This window comes from Dasypus novemcinctus, chromosome 26 (genome assembly GCF_030445035.2).
Source record: "Dasypus novemcinctus isolate mDasNov1 chromosome 26, mDasNov1.1.hap2, whole genome shotgun sequence".
NCBI lineage: Eukaryota > Metazoa > Chordata > Mammalia > Cingulata > Dasypodidae > Dasypus > Dasypus novemcinctus.
Window position 1 is genome coordinate 7446161 of NC_080698.1, and position 26938 is coordinate 7473098.

The 26938-nt window shown below is 49.8% G+C and overlaps 1 protein-coding gene and 1 long non-coding RNA gene across 2 annotated transcripts; both read right to left on the reverse strand.

Moving 5' to 3' along the window:
* Positions 1 to 5293: 5293 nt before the first annotated feature.
* Positions 5294 to 9130, reverse strand: LOC101443713 (serine protease 44). The gene is made up of 5 exons (XM_012530879.1): positions 8950 to 9130; positions 8410 to 8563; positions 7686 to 7960; positions 7010 to 7152; positions 5294 to 5530 (listed from the first exon to the last, which is right to left on the reverse strand). Exons 1-5 carry the CDS (start codon positions 9128 to 9130, stop codon positions 5294 to 5296), a joined length of 990 nt encoding a protein of 329 aa, XP_012386333.1.
* A 9709-nt stretch (positions 9131 to 18839) lies between these two features.
* LOC105747578 (uncharacterized) lies at positions 18840 to 20483 on the reverse strand. Its single transcript, XR_011647488.1, has 3 exons — positions 20395 to 20483; positions 19706 to 19866; positions 18840 to 18909 (listed from the first exon to the last, which is right to left on the reverse strand). It is a non-coding gene; the product is annotated as an uncharacterized lncRNA (long non-coding RNA).
* Positions 20484 to 26938: the final 6455 nt, after the last annotated feature.

Genomic DNA, 26938 nt, shown 5'->3' on the forward strand with positions numbered 1-26938 from the left:
GAGACAGATTATATTAACTTCAGAGCAATAAAAGTGATCAGGTTTAAAAAGTGTTATAACATAATCGATAAAGGGGTCAAATATCCAATGGACAATCCTGAATGTGTGTACACCTAATGATAGAGCATCAAAATACATGGGGCAAAAATGGATACAATTGCAAGGAAAAATAGACAAATCCACTACTATAGTTGGAGAATTAATTGCACCTGTGTATAAATAATTGACAGATTCAGTAGGCAGAAAATCAGTGAGGATATAGTTGACCTGAACAGTACCATCAATTGGCTAGATCTTCAGGACATTTACAGAAGACTTCAGCCTAAAAAGGAAGAATACACATTCTTCTCAAACACACAATGAAACATTAGATAGGAGGTTTTAAAAAATCATAACAAATTTAAAAGACAGAAAATCATACAAAATATGCCCTTAGATAACAAAAGAATTAAATTAGAAATCCACAGGGGAAAGATAACTGGAAAATCCCAAACTATTTGGCCAAAGAAGAGTTCTCAAGAGAAACTGAAAAATATTTTGAACTAAACAAAATTATAATTTGTGTGATGCTGTAAAAGAAGGGCTTAGAGGGAAATTTATAGCACTAAATGTATATAATAGAAGAGAAGAAAGATTGCAATCAATGATCTTAGCTTCCACCTTGAAAATACCAAAAAGGAAGAGCAAAAGTGTGCAGAAGAAAAGAAACAATAAAAATTAGAGAAGAAATCAGTGAAATTGAGAACAGGAAAACAAATGAGAACATCAATGAAACCAAAATTTGGTCTTTTAAAAATTCTATAAAATTCACAAACCTCTGCTATCCAAGAAAAAAAGAGAATACACAAATCACCAATATCAGAAATGAAAGAGAGGCCATCAGGGTTGATCCCACAGACATAAAAAGGATAATAAAGGAATATTATAAGCAACTACATGCCCACAAATTTGTTAAACTAGATGAAATGGGCAAATTGCTTGTAAGACACAATCCATCAAAATTCACACAAGTGGTATATCGATTAAAGAAATTGAATCTCAACAATTAATTATCTTCCAAAAAGTAAGTTATCACCAGGCCCAGATGGTTTAATTGTTGAATTCTACCATATATTTAAGGAAGATATAAGGCTAATTCTACAAAAATTCTTCCAGAAAAATTGAGGAGGAGGAATACTTTTCAAATCATACTGAGACTAGAATGACCTGCTTCCAAAAACAAGTCATGGCGGCAGACTTGGCCCAGTGGTTAGGGCATCGGTCTACCACTTGGGAGGTCCGCAGTTCAAACCCCGGGCCTCCTTGACCCGTGTGGAGCTGGCCCACGTGCAGTGCTGATGCACGCAAGGAGTGCCGTGCCATTCAGGGGTGTCCCCCGTGTAGGGAAGCCCCACGCACAAGGAGTGCGGCCCATAAGGAGAGCCGCCCAACGTGAAAGAAAGTGCAGCCTGCCCAGGAATGGCACCGCACACATGGAGAGCTGACACAGCAAGATGACGCAACAAAAAGAAACACAGATTCCCTTGCTGCTGACAACAACAGAAGCGGACAAAGAAGATGTAGCAAATAGACACAGAAGCGGACAAAGAAGACGCGGCAAATAGACACAGAGAACAGACAATGGGGGGGAGGGAGGGAGAGAAATAATATTTAAAAAAACAACAACAACAAAAAACAAGTCATTACAAGAAAAGGAAACTAAAAAACACAGTACCCCATGAACATATATGCAAAATTCCAAACAGAAGTTTAGCAAATCAAATCCAAAAGTATATAATACATATGACCAAGTGGGAATTACTCCAGGAATACAAGTTTTATTTAACATGTAAAAATCATATAGCTAAGGATAAAAGAAAAACTATATCATCTTAATAGACACAGAAGAAGCCTTTGACCAAAGCCAACACAATCAAATTGTCCCATCCTTGGTCTGGAGAAATGTTTTAGACTGGGTTCCCTGGAAACAGAATCTAAGAGAGAATTGTACGCAAAGGTTGTTGAAGGGCACCCTTGGCAGATAAGCCTGTAAGAGAGCAAGTGAGGCAGAACTGGGCAATGGGAGAAGCTAAGCTACAATGCAGTTGCCACTGAGGTCCTAGCTGATCCTACAAGAAGCCCTTCCAAGTTGTCCCAAATTGAGGCAAGGAGGCTGGGCCCTAGTATCCCATTGTGGTGGTTTGGAACTGTGTGTATTCCAGAAAACCATGTTCATAAAGCTAATCCATTCCTGTGAGTGTAAATCTATTTTAAGGACATTTCAATGAGGTTACTTCAGTTAAGCCATGCCCCAGAGTGGGTCTTAATCCTCTAACTCAAGTCCTTTTTAAGAGAATAAACTGAGACAAAGAGTAAGAAAGCTGTGGAAGCGTGAAGCTGAACGTAACGAAATCTGGAATAAAAGGAAGATACCAGCAGAGGCTGCCGTGTGCCTTGCCGTGTAGCAGAGGAGTCAAGGACTACTGGAAGTCAGTTTTTGGAACAAAAGCATCACCTTAATGATCTTTTTCTTCTTTTAAAAAAAAGATTTAAGTTATTTGTTTCTTTCCACACCTTTGTTGTTTGCACTTGCTGTGCCTGTTCACTGTATGCTCATCTTCCTTTTTTAGGGGGCACCGGGAACCGAACCTGGGACCTCCCACGTGGTAGGCAGGAGCCTAATTGGTTAAGCCACAACCGATGTCTTGAGCCATATGATGTCTTGATATGGACATTTTTCTCAGCCTCAAAACTGTAAGTTAATAAGTTAATAAATTCTTATTGTTAAGCTAACCATTTCATGGTATCTGCTTTCAGCAGCCTAGCAAACTAAAACACCCAGCTTTACCGATCATTTCTTATAGCTTACCTTCTGTGAAGGGGCATAATCTTGAGCTAATTGGTTCCTTGCAACTGAATTCATTTCTTTGTAAGGCATGCAGCTAGAATCAATATTTGTATAGCTGGGAAATAGACGTATTTTTTCTGTATAAGGGGCCTGGGGGAACACCACAGGTCTACTGTAGGAAGCCTCTTGAAATTGGTTCCTGAATTGTTTAGCACAATTCAAGTGGTCTTTGATAGCTTCCTTCAGGTCTGGTAAGACATGGAATTTCTGACTGTTTTATAGACTTCCTGTTCCAGATCTGGAAATTTTGCAAGCCATTTTTCCAAGAAACTCTGGTTTCTTTTGGTGGGAAATAATATTTCAAGACCACAGTCTGGTACTAGGCATGCTCATTGCTACACAGCCAGTCCCCTTACGGAAGGGTACGCCTGAAGACTCCTCCTCCCTCCTAAGGCAATCTGTATCTTGTTTGTGGTTCCAGCCCATTGAGTGATACATATGAGATACCACACAAATTGCTTTTGGAAAAAATAAGAATAGCTAACATTTACTTAGCACTTGTTCTGTTCTCTGGGAGGCCATGCCTGACTTCTCTGGAAACCAGTCGCTCTTCCTCAGTTACCAGCCTCCTTGAATAGAGTTCCTGTTTCCCTAGAACAAGAAATACATCCTAATATCATCCCATCTAGGACCGTAAACTTCCCAGAGCTTGGGACTGTTCCTACGGCAGGGGCTGTGAGCCTTGCCCACCCACTTGCTCTTTTCCTCTTCACCAAGGGACCTGGAAAGGAAAAGAGGGACAAAGCAATGAGGTGAGAGATGCAGGAGAGAAAGGATAAGGTGACAGAGGAGAGGTCAGTGTGCATTTACCCACTCATGCATTCATGTCACAAATATTTCCTGAACTCCTGCTCTTGCCCAAGCCTGAGCTGGAAGATGGAAGATAGAGGACAAGACAGACCTCTGGCCTGGAAGAACAAAATGTCAAGGAATTGAAACCCAGGAAAGGAGCAGGCACACTCGGAGTCAGGGGAGCCTGGACAAAAGCATGTTTCACAGCTCCAGGTGGTGGACAGTAGAGGGTCTTGCAAGGAGAGAGCTTGTGCTGGGCCTTCACAGATGAGAAGGAAGAGGGAAGGAAATGAGGAGCCATAATGTAATTCCCAGCACAGGGAACAACCCGGAAAAGAACAAGGTGGCTTGTTCTGAATGAACTGCCCAGCTAGGCATTCCATAGAAAGAATGGAAAGACCATAACCTAGGGCTTACTGGTATGGCTGTCCTAGCCAGAGCTTGAGATCACAGAGCACACCAGCCCCAATTCCTTTGGGCAGCAGGTGACACTCTGAGACTGCCCACTGTGGCCCACTGATAACTGGGTGCTCTAGCACTGGCCAAGGAAGAGTGGGAGAGCAGGAGATACAGGCTAGGGGGTGATCAGTAACCAGCGAGGTGACTCCCAGACATTAGGAATGCTACCTGTGCAAAAGTACTTCTGTGCAGTCACACACACACACACACACACACAGACGGAGCCCAGGCCTCCATGCCCCACTGGGTAGACTCGGCTTTTGGGGCTCCTGAGATCTTTAAGGCATATCTATAGGAGAACAGGAAAAAGGGGTGCGAGGAGGTGCAAGTGTGCCATGCCTAAGGCCCTTTTTCTCTTGCTCAACTTTTGCAGAGGCTGTTAATCACAAATAAAATAACACCAGCTACAGACATGCTAGTAAGGCCAGGCAGCAGGACCTAAGGACGTCACTGGATTTATCTCTGGGGAGGCAGGACCTCAGCACCCCTTCTCCTAAAGTTTAATGGGGACCATGAATATCTTCAATACCTAATGGAAATGGGTTCTCTTCAGAGCATGTGATGTGTGAGCAGAGATTCGGAACACAGGGGACGCTCAAGTATTTATTCAGCTGACATCCTGATCTTGACACTCCATAAGGCCTCAACACAACGGGGAGTCTCTGGACGTGGCCACCAGGGCACACAGGAAGGGGGTTCCAGGACTGGGCTGCCCCACGTGGGCCTGCGGGGCAGAGGCTGTCCTTTCACAGATGGATCCACACTGGGGTGCCAGGGAGCTTCCCAGCCCCAGAGAGCCGAGGCAAGAGGGAAATGCCCAGCCTCGTACCCCACAGGTAGGTGGCGACGCCTGCTTCACTCTCTTTGCTGGTGATGTTCTCCAAAATTCCCATGAATCATCAGCTCCACCTGGCAGGTCAGGGCCCTCTGGCTGGATCTTTCACAGCCAGGGTCTGAGTGTGCCTCAGGCAGGTGACAGGTGCCCTGGGCCGGGGCACTTCCCAGCCCCGGCCTCGCTGCGATGCTCTGTCGTGTGGATCTCCACAGGGTCAATGGATCCAGCCGGAATGTGAGGAAGTGCAGACAGGAAGCCCGGGAGGGTGAAGCAGAGGCTTGGGGCAAGAACCAGAGACTGGAGGGGAGTGCGCTGGGCCATCACGGGGTCACCAGGATGCCCAGGGGCAGCACCAGGAACAGGCCGAAGGTGAGCAAGGCCACTGGGTCCAGGGAGGAAGCCTGACTCACCTGAGCGATGACCCATTCCCTGAAGTAACTAACATCTGAATAAACTACTGGATATCCTTTCTGACCGCAGGCAATGCCCCAGCTCACAATGCCCACCTGGATCCAGGTGTTGTTATATTCACAGACCAGGGGGCCCCCAGAATCTCCCTGGAGAAAGAGAAGGAAACAACAGCAGGCGTGAAGACACCCACGTCAGAGCAGGCTGTTTGCACGCAGGGTGCTGCGAGGAAGGCACGCACGGGGCTTCCCCGGCACCCCAGGCACCCAAAGGCCCCCCAGGCCTCCACTTCCGGGTATGACCCGGGAATGGAGAGGTCCAAGGGGATGGTCGCTGTCTCCTTAAACACCACTCCTTCCCCGCACGCAGGGCCCTGGGCGAGGGGGCAGAAGGGCAGGTGGCCTCAGGCCAGGTGGGCCAGCTGGCTCCATTTTGAAATTCTCTCAGGGCCCCTGCTCCTCCACTTCCCTGAGCCCTTCCCACCACCCTCCTGGAGCCTCCCATGGCACAGCAGGAACGGCATATAATTGGGATATCACCCTGCACAGGGGTCCCCACATCCTTTTCACCTGAAATTTCTTCCTATCTCCAAACCCACGTGTCCCACATCCTACACCCACCTGCCACCCATTGCTCACACATCCCAAACCCACACGTCAAACAACTTCCCACGTCCTCCCAACCTCCCCTGGGGCCCCCTCAGAGCACCTCAGCCAGACCTCAGGGTCCCTGCCCCCCCCACATGCTGTCATGGAAGAACAGATGATTCTCCTGACCTCCCCCCCCAGCAGCCCAGGGCCCAGGCCCTGCTTGGCCTCATGTCCTTGCCTGTGGGTGACAACAATCTGCTACCCCACAGTCTAGGCACCACCAGCCCAAAGGGGCATTTATCTAAAGGGCAAGTCTGACCGTGCCCCCCACCCGTCCTGCCCGATGGAAGTCTAGAAACTGGCACAGCGCTCCGGGCCACACACCCTGGCTCTAGCCCTCTACTCTGCCTCAGTTGCTCCCCCCTTGCCCAGGCGTGTCCAACGTTCCCCCACCACCCAGGCCCCCAGACCTCTAAGCACTGCCCCTGCCGTCCCCTCTCCCTGCAATGCTCTTCTGTTTCCAGAACTTCCAAACACTCATCCCCTGGGGCCTGGCAGCGCGCCCCGCCCAGGGCGCAGCTGGGAGCAGAGGGTGGACTCGGCCAGGGGCATACAGGCGTCCCAGGGCGCCCTCTGGCCCTCAGCGCACCTGTGCTCCAGGTAGGCTGTCCAGGTGGCCGGGGTGCTGTGCTGATGGCGTGAGCATGGGCAAATGCTGGCACAGGGGAGGCCCCCAGTGGAAATCAGTCAGTGGAGTGCAATTAACCAACTCCAGGGAATCCACTTAAGTAAATGAGCTGCCCCAGGGAACTCAGTGTCCCCACCCCAGCTGCCCCCGCCCGGCAGCGCCCCCAGGAGCGAGGACTGCTCCCTTTTGAAGGAGCAGGGAGGCCAGCTCGGAGAGCCGCGGGCTCCTCCCCACACCTTAACTCATCCGGGGGCGCTGGGGGGCAGGCTGGAAACGCGGGCCTGGTCTCCTGGGAAGGAGGAGACCTTTAGGGGAGAGTGAAATGCAGGAAGGCAGCGGCGCCAACTGACCCGGCAGGGGGTTTCACCCCCGTGGTACTGGCCACAGATGACCCCTTTGCGCACCAGCCTTCTTAATGTTTTTAACCTTTTCTGGTACATCTCATCACATTTCTCACCACGAATAATGGTTTGCTTCACCTCTTGAAGTTCAACTGGTCTTGGAATCGAAACTAAAAAGAGAAAAGGTGGGAGCGAGTGCACCTGTGTAAGTGGGGCAGGACAGGGGCCCGCACCCACTCTGGGGCTCCACACAGGGTTTCACAGACGCCCCTAGAGGAAGGCGGGGCTGTGGGCACGGTCCCCGTTTGACACAGGAGGAAATGGGCCCCAGGCTGACGTGGTGAAAGGAGGAGGTAAGAAGCAAAACCCACAGGAGAAGGCAGGACAGAGCACAGGAGGGAGAGCAAGGCCTTAGCAGCCTGGGAAATGAGCACCAGGCGCCTGTCACCCTGAGTAGCCGTGATGACAGGGACCCGGTGACCTGAGCCTCAGTGAAGCATCTTCACCTTCCTGGGCAGGTCAGAGCCTCCAGGCAGGTCGTTCCCAGAGGTCCCGAATCAGCCTCTCTCCAGGGCAGCCCCTCCCCCTCCCTCCTCTGCCCGCCACCCTCCCTGCACCCCCCTTCAGGCTTCAGGCCCACCCAGGGCACTGGGCGGCCTCCCCTCGCCCCGAGGTTGCCTCCTGCCCATAGTCTCACCATCCTCTACCAGGCGGCCCCATCCGGTCACCCAGCACTCTGTCCCGCTTGCCACCTGGAAGGACTTTTCCGGGAGGCACACAGGCTGGATGTGCGGGGAGTAGGTCACAGGGAACTCCAGGAGAACGAGAGCAATGTCTTCACTGAAAGCTCTAACATTAAAGTACTGGTGGGAAACGATGTCTAGAGCCGGGACCGCGACCGCCGTACTAGCTTTATGATGCACGTGTGTGTCTCCCAGCTTCACCGTGTAGTCCAGGTGGCTGCAGGGGGACATGCGGGCCTCAGCGTCCCTGGAGACTCTGCCCTGCCCTGCACACCTTCCGGGGGCTTCCCAGCCTGGCCCGTGCTCCAGGGCAGCCAGCAGCCCCCTCCCTCCCTGCAAGCCCCCTCCTCCCTCCACACCCCTGACCACTCTGCACAGCGGTCCTCAAAGGGTGTCCCTGAGCCGCCTCATCACCACACCTGGGAACTAGTTAGCAGTCAAGTTCTTTGGTCTCACCCCAGACTGAAAAAAAAATACGGGACTGGGGAGCAGATGTAGCCCAAGTGGTTGAGCCCCTGCTTCCCACATTGAGGTTCTGGGATTAATCCTTGGTACCTCGTAAAAAAAATTATGGGTCTGTGTTCCCCTTTTTCAGATGATGAGGAGGGACACTCAGGGATGGGGACTGATCACACAGCCCAAGTGCTGAACCCCAAAGCAACTCACCCAAATATGCAGTGGGCCGCTGTCATCACCCACTGATGGGCAATGAGGGATCCTCCACATATGTGTGAATTATCCACCTGCAGGCTCACCTGCCAGGGCCACCTCTTCGCTGCCGCTGGTTTTCCACCAACTATTCTACTCCGATGGCCACAATCTTGAACGGCTCATAAAGAGAGGGGACAGGAAGTAAAGCTCCTACCCATCCCCCTCCACCACCAAGGGCTGGGCTCCCGCAAACCCTCCAGGACAGGGTCTGACCCTCAAGCTCAAGCTCCCCAGGAGGGCTGTGCCCCTCTGACCCCCCAGGCCTGTGCAGACCTGGAACCAGGAGCAGGACCTGAGGGGGTGACCCTCCTGGGGGCGGGGACCTGCCTGAGCCTGGGACCTCACCAGGCTGAATGCTGAGGCCCCCCGGCGTCCTAGAGGCCCTGCTGGCGATGGGAGCTGGCGCGAGGGGGTCCCGGCATCGTGGGCCCCGGGGGTGACGGGCCCTGGGTGGGGCAGACCCCCTGGAGTCCCCCTGGAGGCCGCAGTTCCCACCTGCTGGCGCAGAGAGCCCCGTGGGGAAGGCCGCTGAGCCGCCCGCCCTCCTCTCGGGGGGCCACGCGCGGCCACGGCCTCTGCCCACGGCGGGCGCCTGGCCGAGCCGGGGCTGCAGGAGCAGCAGCCAGAGCAGGAGGCGCGGGGAGCCGCCGCCCAGGAGGACGCCCGGGGACGCCATGGCCCGCTCCTCTCGCGGGCGCCCCCTCGCGGCGGCTGCGCCCCTGCCCGCGCTTCTGGCGGGCACCTGGGAGGGGGCGCAACTCTAAAGGGACCCCCGCCCGGACCCTCCCTTTGCGTTGCTTTAAGTCTCTAAGTTTGTGTAATTTTTGTCCAGCAGCAGTAGAAAACCCAGAGGGAGGCGGAGGGGTGTCCGTGGCCCCCTCCAGGGCTTCCTGAGCACTTCCAGGGTCCTGGTTCAGCCCGACCCCTCCCAGAACCTGGCCATCTGGGACCTTTGTCGTGGGGATTGTCACCCCCTCGTGCTGCCCGCTCAGCAGCTTCATCTTTAGGGTACAGTGGGGCGTCGATTCCTTCTCCTGCTAAGGAGACTGAATCACATTTTGACATTTGAAGATGACAAATTATGGAATTCTTAGGCAATTTATAGTGCAGGCTGTGGCTCAAGGGTGACTACCTAGTCAAAGCCGGATTTCCCTTCATCCTTGCCTGCAGACCAGCCCAGTACAGACTGAATTCCACTATCTCTGTTTGCTAAGCAGTACCAGGAAGAGCCAGCAGTCACTGATTGTTCTAAATTTCTGCTAATAAGCAGCTTTGGTCGGCACATGGCAACCTTCCAAAGCACAACAATAAGAACCGTGTGGCCGAAGGTGTCAATAGTAATGAGAGTCAGCGGCTTTCCAGCTTGCAAGCTGAGCCCTTAAAACAAGCCTCCCAACTCCCTCAGCTGAACCACTACTCGGTGTTTATATTCTCTCTCACATGCAGGTCTTCATTTACAGGTACTAAAGTCTTTATCAGCATTAGTTGTTTTTTGTTTATTTGTTATTTGTTTTTTGGCTGCAAGTGGTAGAAAACCCAAAATAACTTTGACTTGAACAAGGCAACATAAGTTTAAAGGTGGAAGTTCATGACTGGTAGGACAGTGTCCCAGACTGTCTAGGACTTGAAGTTCTATCTACTGTCTTGTCTTCACCATTCTCAACACCTGGCCTCCAGAATGACCACTGGAGCTCCAGCCATCACATCCACCTTACAGCCAGAAGAAAGGGAAGAGGATAAGAAGGTTGAGCCCTTCCCAGAAGTTACACAACTTATCTCATTGACTTGATCTTAGACACATGAACACATCCACATAAATAAAGACAAGGGAGGATTAAAGGTGAAGTTTTATTCCAGGAAATAATGTGACTGTCTTAAACCACCGATCTTAATCTGGGAATTAATGAGAGCATTAGGGCAGGAACTGAGAAGTCTCTGCCACACCATATTTTCTCAGGGAATGCAGGGAAAAAAAAGAGGGACTCAGAGCATGGCAAGCCTTCTATATTATTTGGGGAACTACATAAGTTATATTAGGCTCCCTGAAGATAGTATGAACTTTAAACACAAGGGAGGAAAGAAAACTTACTCAATGGAAGATAAGAAGACAAACAAAATTATGGGAAACAGACTTGGCCCAGTGGTTAGGGCGTCCGTCTACCACATGGGAGGTCCGCGGTTCAAACCCCGGGCCTCCTTGACCGGTGTGGAGCTGGCCCATGCGCAGTGCTGATGCGCGCAAGGAGTGCCCTGCCACGCAGGGGTGTCCCCCACATAGGGGAGCCCCACGCGCAAGGAGTGCGCCCCATAAGGAGAGCCGCCCGGCGCGAAAGAAAGTGCAGCCTACCCAGGAATGGTGCCGCCCACACTTCCCATGCCACTGAGGACAACAGAAGCAGACAAAGAAACAAGACACAGCAAATAGACACAGAGAACAGACAACCGGGGAAGGGGGGGAAATTAAATAAAATAAATAAATCTTAAAAAAAAGACAAACAAAATTAAAGGAGAAAAATAGAAAATACAAAACAAGAAGGCAATAATGAGTCCTGATAAAAGAGCATTTGCAATAAGTATGAATAGGTTAAATATTCCAGAATAAAACAAGGACTTTCCAAGGGGGGAAAAGGATATGGTTTGGAAATATACTCTTAAGAGACAAATTTACAAGAAAAAGATTCAGACAAGTTGGAAACAGAGTGATTGAAACAATGTACCACACCAATATGAACCAAATGAAAGGTGGGGTAGAAATTTGTTCTACCCTGTAGCATTTAAGGCAAAGGACTGAAAGGTACATGTGATAAACACAGAAAATCCACTTATCCACTGCTGGTGGGAATGTAGAATGGTGCAGCCATTGTGGAGGATTGTTTGGCATTTCCTCAGGAAGCCAAATATAGATCTGTTATTTGATCCAGCAGTCCCGCTGCTGGGTATATATCCAGAAGAATTGAAAGCAGGGACATGAACAGATACATGCATGCCAACATTCACGGCATTCACCATTGCCAAAAGTTGGACACAACCCAAATGTCCATCAACAGAGGAATGGCTAAGCAAACTGTGGTATATACATACAATGGAATACTACTCAGCTGTTAGAAGGAACGCAGTATTAGAACCTGGGATAACATGAATGACTCTTGAAGACCTTATGCTGAGTGGTGAGTCAGGCACTGAAGGACAAATATTACATGACCTCACGGATATGAATTAAGAAAATCAAGCAGACTCACAGAGCTAGAGTCTGGAAGACAGGTTTACAGGAGACAGGGAGTAGAGGGAGATGAAAGGCATCTTTTATGCAGTAAACACAGAAAATAATCAAGGTGATGCAATTATAGTTCCTTACTCTATTAAGTAACAGGTGACCAACTTACAGAGAATTACAGCTTTTAATACAATCTTCTTAAGGATCTGATAGAACGAACATGCAAAATTGAGCCAATATATAAAAGATTTGACTACCACTGCTAATATTCCTGACCTAACAGCTATCCCTAGAACTTTACAACTACTAACAGAGAACACCTATCTTTATTGAGCACATAGGGAATTTTCCTAAACAAGGTCACAAAGGAAGACCAGTGAAGTCCAAGAAATCAGTGTTATAAGGATTAGGTTCTGTATTAGTCAGCCAAAGGGGTGCTGATGCAAAATACCAGAAATTGGTGGGTTTTTATAAAGGGTATTTATTTGGGGTAGGAGCTTACAGTACCAGGCCGTAAAGCATAAGTTACTTCCCTCACCAAAGTCTATTTTCACGTGTTGGAGCAAGATGGCTGCCGATGTCTGCCAGGGCTCAGACTTCCTGGGTCTTAATTCTGTGTTCAAGGTTCCTTTCGTCCCAAGGATTGCTTCTTCCTGGACTCAGGGTTCTTCCCTTCCTGGGGCTGGCTTCTCATTCCTCTGCATGCTTACTTCCTGGGGCTCCAGTTTAAGGCTTCAGCATCAAACTTCAACATCAAAACTCCGACATCAAAAAACCCTCAACTCTGTCGTGTGCCATGCCTTTTATCTGTGAGTCCCCACCCACCCAGGGGCGGGGAGTTGGCACCCTAATGACATGGCCCAATTAATGCCTCAATCCTAAATCAATCACGCCCAGGTACAGACCAGATTACAAACATAATCCAGTATCTATGTTTGGAATTCATACCCATATCAAACTGCTACACCATTTCTTCCCAATTTTTAAAAAAGATTTACCTATTTTTTCTCCGTCCCCTGCCCCACACCCCTGCTGTCTGCTTTCTGTGTCCATTAGCTGTGTGTTCTTCTGTGCTGCTTGTCTTCTCTTTAGGCAGCACCGGCAACCAACCTGGGACTTTCCAGAGTGGGAGAGATGTACCCAATCTCTTGTGCCACCTCAGCTCTCTGGTCTGCTCCATCTCTTATTTTCTCTACTCTGTTGTGTCATCTTGCTTGCCAGCTCTCCGCTGGGGCCAGCTTGCATGTGGAACAGCACTCCTGCGTGGGCCAGCACTCCTGCATGGACCAGCACTCCTGCGTGGGCCAAAACTCCACATGGGCCAGGTCTGCACTCGGGCCAGCTCATCACACAGGCCAGCTCGCCTTCACCAGGAGCCCCAGGAATTGAACCCTGGACCTCCCATATGGTAGACTTGAGCCCAACTGCTTGAGCCACATCCACTTCCCATCTTCCCAATTTAATCTATAGAATCAGTGCAATTCTAGTCAAAATTCCAGCAAGATTTTGTGATCCTCAAATTTACATGGAAAGGCAAGAGACTGGAATATATAAGTCAATCCTGAAAATGAGTCAAGGTAAAAGAGTCATATTATACAATTTCAAGTCTTACTATAAGGCTACAGGAACAAAAAATAGAGGCAGTGTGGTATGGTAAAAGGACAGACACATTCATCAGTGGAGTTGAACAGAAAGCCTATAAATAGATGCTGACAAATACAGCCAATTTTATTTACAAAGTCCCAAAGGCACTTCAACAGAAATAGTCTTTTCAACAAATGGTACTGGAATAATTGGACACCATCTTTAAAAAAAAACCCATAACATATACCTCACATTTTACACAAAAATTAACTCAAAATGAATCATAGATCTAAAGGAAAAACTTAAAGCTATAAACCTTCTAGAGAAAACAAGGGAGAAGGTTTGTGTGACCTTGGGTTCGACAATGAGCTTTTAGATACAACCCCAAAAGCAAGATTCATGAAAGAAAAAGTTGATATATCAGACATTATCAAAATTTAAAACTTTTGCTCTGAGAAGACCGGTTAAGAGAGTGAAACAATGAGCACAAAGAACAAGCAGACAGATGAGGGAGCGATCTCACAGGGGGAGGAAAAACAAATAAATCTTAAAAAGAAAGAGAGGGAAAAGACAAGACACAGTCTGTGAGGAAATATTTCCAAGTTAATTACCTGATAAAGACTAATATCTAGAATCCTACAAAGTACTCTTAGAACTCAGCAGTAAGAAAACAATTCCATTTTTTAAAAGGCAATAGATATGACCAGACACTTCACAGACATGTGAATCGCAAGTGAGCATATAAAAACATGCTCAACACCACTAGTCGTTAGGGAAATTCAAATCAAACTGCAACGAGATACCACTATACACCTATAATAAAATGGGGGAAAAAATCCTGACCATATCGAAAGCAGGTGAGGATGCAGAGCAACAGTAACTCTGATCCTTTGTTGCTGGAAAAGCAAAACAGTACCACATTGGAAGGTGGTTTAGCATTTTCTTTTAAAGTTAAGTATAGATTTACTACATGACCCAGAAATCACACTCCAGGTATATATCTAAGTGAATAAAACAATTCTGTTCATGCAAAAATATGTACACAAATGTTTATATCAATCTTATTTATAATGGTAAAAAACTGGAAGCAGTCAAGGTGTTTTTCAGTCACAGAATTAATACACTGTGGTACATCGATACAGGGGAATAGCATTTAGCCACAAAAGGAACAACATATTGATTTGCCCTATAACATGGATGTTTTATATCCATTGCACTAAGTGAAGAAAGCAGGACTCAGAAAGCTACATATTGTTTAATTCCACACATACACATTCAGGAAAAACTGAAACTATAGGAATGGGGAAAAGCAATTTTGGAATGACAGCGGAAGGACCTCCAAAACCCTGCTCCTCCATAAAAGTAATGAGAACACTGCAAAAACCGCCAAACGCAACTTTTTCAGACTATGGAAATTAACAAAAGTTTCCAAAATTCCAAGGAGCATTTAATCAAGAAATGTGGCTGAATCTTGGTAAGAACTGTGATCATAGTGGTATTTAAACTTGCCATAACCCCATCACCGTCTCTGAGCTCCATGATAGCCTTGACAACCAAAAGGCTTGAAACTGCATTGCCGTGAACAACAGCAGCCTAGAAACCACTGAAGGGGAGCAGAGCAGATGTGGAGCTCCCGGAAAGCTTCATCACCAGAGAATTAGCAGTATTTGACGAGTCTGGCAGCTCACTAGAAGGGTCCATTTCAAAGCTTGTCTTTATTTGACCTGACTAGGAGCTCTCTCTGTGTAGACAGTCCAATCCCCATGGTGTTTATCAGAAACAATCAGTAGCAATTGTTTAACCTCACAGCTGCCTGAGGCAGCATTGTTAGTTGGACTAACAAGAGGCTGACAACAACAACAACAACAAATGTAAAAGATAAAACAGAAACAAATGTCCATAGGGGTTTTGAAAAGCTCTGATATTTTCCTGGGAATAGAAAAGGTGACACACATGCAGAGCTGGGTGTACACCCAGGAAAGACCTGATCACTTTCTGCTGGTTGACGTTGAGGCTCTGCACAAGAAGGAAGGGAAGGCTAAGGCAGAGTTGGAAATTGCAACCTGGAACTTTGAAGACAGGCTCCAACACACACAGCCCCAGAGCAAAGGCTGGAAGACTAATTGGTTCGAGTCCACTAAGATAGCCAAGCAGAGACTTCAGTGACCACACACAACAAAATAACAGACTTTAAAGAATTAGTTCAGGGAGGAAGAGATGAGATGTGGAGGCATTTTCGGGACGTGGAGTTGTCCTGGATAGTGCTTCACGGACAATTACGGGACACTGTAGATCCCCCCAGGGCCCACTGGATGGAACGTGAGAGAGTCTGGGCTATGATGTGGACCATTGACTATGGGGTGCAGTGATGCTCAGAGATGAACTTACCAGGTGCAATGGATGTATCACGATGATGGGAGAGAGTGTTGCTGTGGGGGGAGTGGGGGGCGGGGGTGGTGGGGTTGAATGGGACCTCATATATTTTTTTTTAATGTAATTAAAAAATAATAATAATAAATAAATATTAAAAAAAAAAAAAAAAAAGAATTAGTTCAGGGAAATAACCGAAGAGCTGCAGCAACAAATAGAAGCAACAAAAAAGTAGGGGAGAGGGAGAATCGGATTTCCAGAGTGGCCACTTTATATTACTTTAAATGCCCAGCTGAGAACAAAAAATTATATGACGTGCAATGACAAAAGAGAGTTTGGTCCATTGTGGGGACCCACAGCCCAGACCCCCACAAACCCTCAGCATGTGGCCGCTTGTGTGACCCAATCCTCACTGGAGGAAAAAGGATGTATAGCTGGTATCGGAAACCATGACCTCCTCAGTGCAGTAAAACTTCATTCCTGTGATAACATCACCAACCCCACATGTGTACTTCAGGGGACCCTAGCATGAACTCTGTCCTCATAACCTGGGCAATGTCTTTGTTCTGAAACCCCTTATTTCACACCTCATTTTCTTGTCCCTTTGCAGATTGATACCTTCTTTCCCTGAACTGCCACCAGTGGAGACTCTCTCCTGTCCATAACTCCAAAAAAAACTTATTTCGGATTCGGTGCCAGATATGTTCTTTGGTCTCACAACAGCCTCAATCCATGCCCTTCAGAGTTGTGTTGGAACAGCTGGTGAGCTATGAGCCTGGAGACTGAAGCAAGTGGGCATGAGCCCAAGGAAAGGAGAAAAGGTGGGTGAAATTCCAGGTTGGCCTGCAACGTCTGTGTGGGGAGGGTTGTCTGATCTCATAGAGGAATGGGGAATGCCGAGAGTACGGAGACACCCTAAAAAGTCTAGCAGGTATACTGGCTGTATACAACAGGTTGCAGAGCAACCGCACTTAAAATAGAAAAAGGGAGACCACCAGATAGTGGCGACTATAGCATGGCCCCTTATAGAAGCCCTGGGCACTGAGGCAGAACAACTGGCAGAGGCCTCAGTGCAGTGCTTAGAGGAAGAGTGAAAGTTAGAAATCTTGGAATATGCACCTATCACAGGCAGAAATGAGAGTCCTTAACCAAGAGCCTTGCTGAACTGATAATCAGATAGAAACCCTGTCTGGTAGATATGCTCAAGTGAGGGGCCGCACGCTGCCTCCAGTCCAGGTCTGGGGGATATTAACCACTCGAGTGGGGCCCTAAGGCATGGGATCTATGGAATCCTCCTCAGATGAGAAAGAGAAGGAATGGAAGGTGGAAGATGAGGAGCCCCCAAGTCTATGCCCTAAAGTACCCCAGAAGTGGAAGGTGTTACAAGACCAGCCTCCTGGGGTCCAACATTTCCAACACCCAGAGCAGAAATTACATACAACCACGAGGAACCATTGCACTCCTGAGTTGGGTGATTTGGGGCAAAGGTCCAGGCAGAGATCTAGAGAGTCTTGCCTGTCTCCTATGATCGTGGGACACTGGAGCAGAAGGAATAGTACTGTTGAGGGAGGATATGAGTAACCTGAGGTCCATTATCACTCAGCCATCTCTGCATCAGGCACACTCAGAGTCAGGGGAGTCAGGGGAGCCTGGAGAAAAGCATGTTTCACAGCCCCAGGGAGGGGACAGTAGAGGTTCTTGCGAGGAGAGAATGCTAGTGCTGGGCCTTCACAGATGAGAAGGAAGAGGGAAGGAAATGAAGAGCCATAATGGCATTCCCCGCAGAGGGAACAACATGGAAAAGAAATAAATGGCTTCTTCTGAACAAATTGCCCAGCCAGGCATTCCATAGAAAGACCATAATCCAGGACTTACTGGTGTGGCTGTACCAGCTGGGGCTTGAGATCACAGAGCACACCAGCCCCAATTCCCTTGGGCAGCAGGTGACACTCTGAGACTGCCCACTCTGGCCCACTGATAACTGGGTGCTCCAGCACTGGCCAAGGAAGAGTGGGAGAGCAGGAGATACAGGCTAGGGGGTGAGCAGTAACCAGCTCTGGGACATTAGGAATGCTACCTGTGCAAAAGTACTTCTGTGCATTCACACACACACACACGGATGGAGCCCAGGCCTCCATGCCCCCCTGGGTGCACTCATCTTTGGGCGCATGACATCAAGGCATATCTACAGCAGAGCAGCAAATAGGGGTGCCAGGAGGTGCAAGTGTACAGTACACCGTCCCTGTCCCTCTTGCTCCTGTGTTACTGAAACTGTTAAACTCGACTAAAATAACACCACCTAGAGATGTGCTAAAAAGCCCAGGCAGCAGGACCTAAGGACATCACTGGATTTATCTCTGGGGAGGCAGGACCTCAGCACCCCTTCTCCTAAAGTTTAATGGGGACCATGAATATCTTCAATACCTAATGGAAATGGGTTCTCTTCAGAGCATGTGATGTGTGAGCAGAGATTCGGAACACAGGGGACGCTCAAGTATTTATTCAGCTGACATCCTGATCTCGACACTCCATAAGGCCTCAACACAACGGGGAGTCTCTGGACGTGGCCACCAGGGCACACAGGAAGGGGGTTCCAGGACTGGGCTGCCCCACGTGGGCCTGCGGGGCAGTGGCTGTCCTTTCACAGATGGATCCACACTGGGGTGCCAGGGAGCTTCCCAGCCCCAGAGAGCAGAGGCCAGAGGGAAACGCCCGGCCTCGTACCCCACAGGGAGGTGGCGACGCCTGCTTCACTCTCTTTGCTGGTGATGTTCTCCAAAATTCCCACGAATCATCAGCTCCACCTGGCAGGCCAGGGCCCTCTGGCTGGATCTTTCACAGCCAGGGTCTGAGTGTGCCTCAGGCAGGTGACAGGTGCCCTGGGCCGGGGCACTTCCCAGCCCCGGCCTCGCTGCCACGCTCTGTCGTGTGGATCTCCACAGGGTCAATGGATCCAGCCGGGATGTGAGGAAGTGCAGACAGGAAGCCCGGGAGGTGGAAGCAGAGGCTTGGGGCAAGAACCAGAGACTGGAGGGGAGTGCGCTGGGCCATCACGGGGTCACCAGGGTGCCCAGGGGCAGCACCAGGAACAGGCCGAAGGTGAGCAAAGCCACTGGGTCCAGGGAGGAAGCCTGACTCACCTGAGCGATGACCCATTCCCTGAAGTAACTAACATTTGAATAAACTGCAGGAAATCCTCTGCGCCCACAGGCCAGGACCCAGCTCACAATGCCCACCTGGATCCAGGTGTTGTTATATTCACAGACCAGGGGGCCCCCAGAATCTCCCTGGAGAAAGAGAAGGAAACAACAGCAGGCGTGAAGACACCCACGTCAGAGCAGGCTGTTTGCACGCAGGGTGCTGCGAGGAAGGCACGCACGGGGCTTCCCCGGCACCCCAGGCACCCAAAGACCCCCCAGGCCTCCACTTCCGGGTATGACCCGGGAATGGAGAGGTCCAAGGGGATGGTCGCTGTCTCCTTAAACACCACTCCTTTCCCGCACGCAGGGCCCTGGGCGAGGGGGCAGAAGGGCAGGTGGCAGATGGCCTTGGATGCTCTTCTGTTTCCAAAACTTCCAAACACTCATCCCCTGGGGCCTGGCAGCGGGCCCCGCCCAGGCGCAGCACTGGAGTAGAGGGTGATTCGGCCCGGGGCATACAGGCGTCCCAGGGCGCCCTCTGGCCCTCAGGGCACCTGTGCTCCAGGTAGGCTGTCCAGGTGGCCGGGGTGCTGTGCTGATGACGTGAGCACAGGCAAATGGGGGCACAGGGGGCGCCCAGGGTGGAAATCAGTCAGTGGAGCGCAATTAACCAACTCCAGGGAATCCACTTAAGTAAATGAGCTGCCCCAGGGAACTCAGTGTCCCCACCCCAGCTGCCCCCGCCCCGGCAGTGCCCCCAGGAGCGAGGACTGCTCCCTTTTGAAGGAGCAGGGAGGCCAGCTCGGAGAGCCGCGGGCTCCTCCCACACCTTAACTCATCCGGGGGCGCTGGAGGGCGGGCTGGAAACGCGGGCCTGGTCTCCTGCGAAGGAAGAGACCTTTAGGGGAGAGTGAAATGCAGGAAGGCAGCGGCGCCAACTGACCTTGCAGGGGGTTTCGCCCCCGTGGTACTGGCCACAGATCATCCCTTTCTGCACCAGCTTTCTCGATGTTCTTAACCTTTTCTGCAAAATGCTGTTACATTTCTCACCATGAATAATGGTTTGCTTCACCTCTTGAAGCTGAACTGATCCTGGGAAGAAGGCTAAAAGAGAAGAGATAACAGAGAATGCACCTGTGTACGTGGGGCAGGACAGGGGCCCGCACCCACTCTGGGGCTCCACACAGGGTTCCACAGACGCCCCTAGAGGAAGGCGGGGCTGTGGGCACGGTCCCCGTTTGACACAGGAGGAAATGGGCCCCAGGCTGACATGGTGAAAGGAGGAGGTAAGAAGCAAAACCCACAGGAGAAGTCAGGACAGAGCACAGGAGGGAGAGCAAGGCCTTAGCAGCCTGGGAAATGAGCACCAGGCGCCTGTCACCCTGAGTAGCCGTGATGACAGGGACCCGGTGACCTGAGCCTCAGTGAAGCATCTTCACCTCCTGGGCAGGTCAGAGCCTCCAGGCAGGTCGTTCCCAGAGGTCGCGAATCAGCCTCTCTCCAGGGCAGCCCCTCCCCCTCCCTCCTCTGCCCCCCCTGCCCCTGCCCCCCCCCCCCTTCAGGCTTCAGGCCCACCCAGGGCATTGGGCGGCCTCCCCTCACCCCGAGGTTGCCTCCTGCCCACAGTCTCACCTTCGTCTACCAGGCGGCCCCATCCGGTTACCCAGCACTCTGTCCCACTTGCCACCTGGAAGGACTTTTCCGGGAGGCACACAGGCTGGATGTGCTGGGAGTAGGTCACAGGGAACTCGAGGAGAACGAGAGCAATGTCTTCTCTCAAATTTTTAACATTAAAGTACTGGTGGGAAACGATGTCTAGAGCCGGGACCACGACCGCCGTACTAGCTTTATGACGCACGTGCGTGTCTCCCAGCTTCACCGTGTAGTCCAGGTGGCTGCAGGGGGACACGTGGGCCTCAGCGTCCCTGGAGACTCTGCCCTGCCCTGCACACCTTCCGGGGGCTTCCCAGCCTGGCCCGTGCTCCAGGGCAGCCAGCAGCCCCCTCCCTCCCTGCAAGCCCCCTCCTCCCTCCACACCCCTGACCACTCTGCACAGCGGTCCTCAAAGGGTGTCCCTGAGCCGCATCATCACCACACCTGGGAACTAGTTAGCAGTCAAGTTCTTTGGTCTCACCCCAGACTGAATAAAACATTATGGCACCGGGGAGCAGATGTGGCTCAAGTGGTTGAGCCCCTGCGTCCCGCCTATGAGGTTCTGGGATTAATCTTTGGTACCTCATGAAAAAATAAAGCGTCTGTGTTCCCCTTTTTTGGAGGAGGGACACTCAGGGATGGGGACTGATCACACAGCCCAAGAGCTGAACCCCAAAGCAACTCACCCATATATGCAGTGGGCCGCCGTCATCACCCACTGATGCGCAATGAGGGTTCCTCCACATATGTGTGAGTTATTGACCTGCAGGCTCACCTGCCAGGGCCAGCTCTTCCCTCGTGCCCGGCTTCCACCAACTATTCTCGGACTCCGATGGCCACAATCTTGAACGGCTCATAAAGAGAGGGGACAGGAGGTAAAGCTGCTGCCTGTCCCCCCACCACCACCAAGGGCCGGTCTCCGGCAAACCCTCCAGGACAGGGTCTGACCCTCAAGCTCCCCAGGAGGGCTGTGCCCCTCTGACCCCCCAGGCCTGTGCAGACCTGGAACCAGGAGCAGGACCTGAGGGGGTGACCCTCCTGGGGGTGGGGTGCTGCCTGAGCCTGGGACCTCCCCAGGCTGAATGCTGAGGCCCCCGGCGTCCTAGAGGCCCTGCTGGCGATGGGGGCTGGCGCTAGGGGGTCCCGGCACCGTGGGGGCCTCCCGCCGCCCCGGGGGTGACGGGCCCTGGGTGGGGCAGACCCCTGGAGTCCCCCTGGAGGCCGCAGTTCCCACCTGCTGGCGCAGAGAGCCCCGTGGGGAAGGGCGCTGAGCCGCCCGCCCTCCTCTCGGGGGGCCACGCGCGGCCACGGCCTCTGCCCACGGCGGGCGCCTGGCCGAGCCGGGGCTGCAGGAGCAGCAGCCAGAGCAGGAGGCGCGGGGCGCCGCCGCCCAGGAGGACGCCCGGGGACGCCATGGCCCGCTCCTCTCGCGGGCGCCCCCTCGCGGCGGCTGCGCCCCTGCCCGCGCTTCTGGCGGGCACCCGGGAGGGGGCGCAACTCTAAAGGGACCCCCGCCCGGACCCTCTCTTTGCGTTGCTTTAAGTCTCTGAGTTTGTGTAATTTTTGTCCAGCAGCAGTAGAAAACCCAGAGGGAGGCGGAGGGGTGTCCGTGGCCCCCTCTAGGGCTTCCTGGGCACTTCCAGGGTCCTGGTTCAGCCCGACCCCTCCCAGAACCTGGCCATCTGGGACATTTGTCATGGGGATTGTCACCCCCTCGGTGCTGCCTGCTCAGCAGCTTCACCGTTAGGGTACAGCGGGGCGTCGATTCCATCTCCTGCTAAGGCTGCTGCTTAGCAACCCCTGCTTACTACCACTTCCATTTAGAGACTGAATCAGACATTTTGACATTGGAAGATTCAAAATTATGGAATTCTCAGCCAATGTATAGTGCGGGCTGTGGTCCAAGATGACTGCCTTGGCAAAGCAGGATTTCCCTTCATCCTTGCCTGCAGACCAGCCAAGTGCAGATTGAATTCCTCTCGCTCTGTCAGAGTTTGCCAAGTACTACAAGGAGGAGCCAGCAGTCAGCGATTATTCTAAATTGTCCCTTTTATTTCTGCTAATAAACAGCTTTGGTCAGCACATGGCAACCTTCCAAAGTACAACAACAAGAACCGTGTGGCCGAAGGTGTCAATGGTAATGACAGTCATCAGCTTTCCAGCTTGCAAGCTGAGCCCTTAAAACATGCCTCCCAACTGCCTCAGCTGAACCACTACTCCACGTTTAGATTCTCACATGCAGGTCCTCCTCACGGGCACTAAAATCTTTATCAGCATTAGTTTATTTTTTTGCCTGCAAGTGGTAGAAAATCCAAAATAACATTGGCTTGAACAAGGTAATGTAAGTTTGAGGCTAGTTCCGGCACGAGGCGGCCTTTGGAGAGAGCACTCAGTGAGGTGGCTGGAAGGTGGGAGACAGCAAGGTCCCAGATGGAGGGCCTCACACCGAAGCTGGACCCGGAGGAAACGAAACGGAAGGTGCGCGAAGACATGCTGTCCTCCTTGCGCAACTTCCTCATCTACGTGGCCCTGCTGCGAGTCACTCCTTTTATCTTTTTTTTTTTTGTCTTTATTTTTTTAATGTTACATTAAAAAAATATGAGGTCCCCATATAACCCCCACCCCGCTCACCCCACTCCTCCCCCCATAACAACAACCTCCTCCATCATCATGAGACATTCATTGCATTTGGTGAATACATCTCTGAGCACCGCTGCACCTCATGGTCAATGGTCCACACCATAGCCCACACTCTCCCACAGTCCACCCAGTGGGCCATGGGAGGACACACAATGTCCGGTAACTGTCCCTGCAGCACCACCCAGGACAACTCCAAGTCCCGAGAACGCCCCCACATCACATCTCTTCCTCCCACTCCCTACCCCCAGCAGCCACCATGGCCACTTTCTCCACTCCAATGCCACATTTTCTTCGATTACTAATCGCAATAGTTTATGAATAGAATATCAGTAAGTCCACTCTAATCCATACTCTATTCCTCCATCCTGTGGACCTTAGAATGCTTGTGTCCACTCCACATCTATATCAAGAGGGGGCTTAGATTGCACATGGATGCTGGATGCAATCCTCCTGCTTTCAGTTATAGGCACTCTTGGCTCCCTGGTGTGGTGGTTGACCTTCACCTCCGTGTTAGATGAGTGGGGTAAGTCCAAGAAACCAGAGTGTAGAAATTAGACAGCACATGAAGATTGGGCATCACATGTGAATGCATGAGATAAAGATCCTGGCTACAGTTTCTGCTGCCATCTACAAGTGCATAGACCCAGAAAGATGTAAGAAACTCATTGATTGGATGGACATAAAAAGGTGACTGACCTTTGTAGCAAAAATATAAAACAATTTGTGAAGTATGAAAGACTTCTTGTGACCATAGTCCACCCCTATGCCTGTCATATTGAGCCCCCGTGAATGTTCGAATAATTGTAAATAATGTTAAACTCCATTTTCTAGCAAATATTAAAGGGGACATGTGTCTGAAAAAAAAAAGTTTAAAGTTTGGTAGTTCATGACTGGTAGGACAGTGTCCCAGAATGTTACGGACTTAAACTTCTACCTACTATCTTGTTCTTCACCATTCTCAACACCTGGCCTCCAGAAAGACCACTGGAGCTCCAGCCATCACATCTACCTTACAGCCTGAAAGAAAGGGAAGAGGATTAGAAGGTCGAGCCCTTCCCAGAAGTTACACAGCTTTGCTCACTGACTTGATCTTAGACACATGAACACATCCATATAAATGAATACAAGGAAGGATTAAAGGTGAAGTTTTATTCCAGAAAACAATGTGGCTGTCTTAAAACCAGGGATCTAAATCTAAAAATTAATGAGAGCATTAGGGTAGGAACTGAGAAGTCCCTGCCACACCATATGTGCACAGGGAATGCAGGGAAAAGAGAGAGGGGCTCAGAACGTGGCAAGCCTTCTATATTATTTGAGGAACTTCATAAGTTATGTTAGGCTCCCTGAATAGTATGAACTTTAAACACAAGGGAGGAAAAAAAAACTCAATGGAAGATAAGAAGAAAAACACAATTAAAGTAGGAAAAATAGAAAATACAAAACAAGAAGGCAATAATGAGATTGATAAGAAAGCATTTGCTATAAGTATGAATGGGTTAAATATTCCAGAATAAAACAAGGACTTTCCAAGTGGAGAAAAGGATATGGTTTGGAAATATACTCTTAAGAGACAAATTTACAGAAAAAGATTCAGACAAGTTGGAAACAGAGTGATTGAAACAATGTACCATGCCAATATGATCCAAATGAAAGGTGGGGTAGAAATTTGTTCTACCCTGTAGCATTTAAGGCAAAGGACTGAAAGGTATCTTACATGTGATAAACACAGAAAATCCACTTATCCACTGCTGATGGGAATGTAGAATGGTGCAGCCATTGTGGAGGATTGTTTGGCATTTCCTCAGGAAGCCAAATATAGATCTGTTATTTGATCCAGCAGTCCCGCTGCTGGGTATATATCCAGAAGAATTGAAAGCAGGGACATGAACAGATACATGCATGCCAACATTCACGGCATTCACCATTGCCAAAAGTTGGACACAACCCAAATGTCCATCAACAGAGGAATGGCTAAGCAAACTGTGGTATATACATACAATGGAATACTACTCAGCTGTTAGAAGGAACGCAGTATTAGAACCTGGGATAACATGAATGACTCTTGAAGACCTTATGCTGAGTGGTGAGTCAGGCACTGAAGGACAAATATTACATGACCTCACGGATATGAATTAAGCAAATCAAGCAGACTCACAGAGCTAGAGTCTGGAAGACAGGTTTACAGGAGACAGGGAGTAGAGGGAGATGAAAGGCATCTTTTATGCAGTAAACACAGAAAATAATCAAGGTGATGCAATTATAGTTCCTTACTCTATTAAGTAACAGGTGACCAACTTACAGAGAATTACAGCTTTTAATACAATCTTCTTAAGGATCTGATAGAACGAACATGCAAAATTGAGCCAATATATAAAAGATTTGACTACCACTGCTAATATTCCTGACCTAACAGCTATCTCTAGAACTTTACAACTACTAACAGAGAACACCTATCTTTATTGAGCACATAGGGAATTTTCCTAAACAAGGTCACAAAGGAAGACCAGTGAAGTCCAAGAAATCGGTGTTATAAGGATTAGGTTCTGTATTAGTCAGCCAAAGGGGTGCTGATGCAAAATACCAGAAATTGGTTTTTATAAAGGGCATTTACTTGGGGTAAGAGCAAATAGATACCAGAAGCATATACATACATAAAGCATAAGTTACTTCCCTCACCAAAGTCTATTTTCACGTGTTGGAGCAAGATGGCTGCCGATGTCTGCCAGGGCTCAGGCTTCCTGGGTTCCTCTCTTCCAGAGTCTTGATTCTCTCTGTGTTCAAGGTTCCTTTCTTCCCAAGGATTGCTTCTTCCTGGGCTCAGACTTCTTCTCTTCCTGGGGCTGGCTTCTCTCTCCTCTGTGAGCTTACTTCCTGGGGCTCCAGTTTAAGGCTTCAGCATCACACTTGAACATCAAAACTCCAACATCAAAAAACCCTCAACTCTGTCCTTTGCCGTGCCTTTTATCTGTGAGTCCCCATCCACCCAGGGGTGGAGACTCAACCGCTAATGACATGGCCCATTTAAAGCCCCAATCATAAATCAATCATGCACAGGTACAGACCAGATTACAAATATAATACAATACCTCTTTTTGGAATTCATAACCATATCATACTGCTACACCATTTCTAAAATTTATTTTTTCATTTCTCCTGCCCCTGCCACACACCCCTGTAGTCTGTTTTCTGTGTCCATTTGCTGTGTGTTCTTCTGTGCTGCTTGTCTTCTCTTTAGGCAGCACTGGGAACTGATCCTGGGACTTTCCAGAGTGGGAGAAATGCACTCAATCTCTTGTGCCAACTCAGCTCCCTCATCTGCTCCATCTCTTATTTTCTCTACTCTGTTGTGTCATCTTGCTGTGCCAGCTCTCTGCTGGGGCCAGCTTGCCATGAGGGATAGTACTCCTGTGTGGAACAGCACTCCTGTGTGGAACAGCACTCTGTGTGGGCCAGGTCTGCACTTGGGCCAGCTCACACAGGCCAGCTCGCCTTCACCAGGAGCCCCAGGAATTGAACCCTGGACCTCCCATATGGTAGACTTGAGCCCAACTGCTTGGGCCATATCCGCTTCCCATCTTCCCAATTTGATCTATAGAATCAGTGCAATTCTAGTAAAAATTCCAGCAAGTTTTTGTGATCCTCAAATTTACATGGAAAGGTAAGAGACTGGAATATATAAGTCAATCCTGAAAATGAGCCAAGGTAAAAGAGTCATATTATACAATTTCAAGTCTTACTATAAGGCTACAGGAACAAAAAATAGAGGCAGTGTGGTATGGTAAAAGGACAGACACATTCATCAGTGGAGTTGAACAGAAAGCCTATAAATAGATGCTGACAAATACAGCCAATTTTATTTACAAAGTCCCAAAGGCACTTCAAC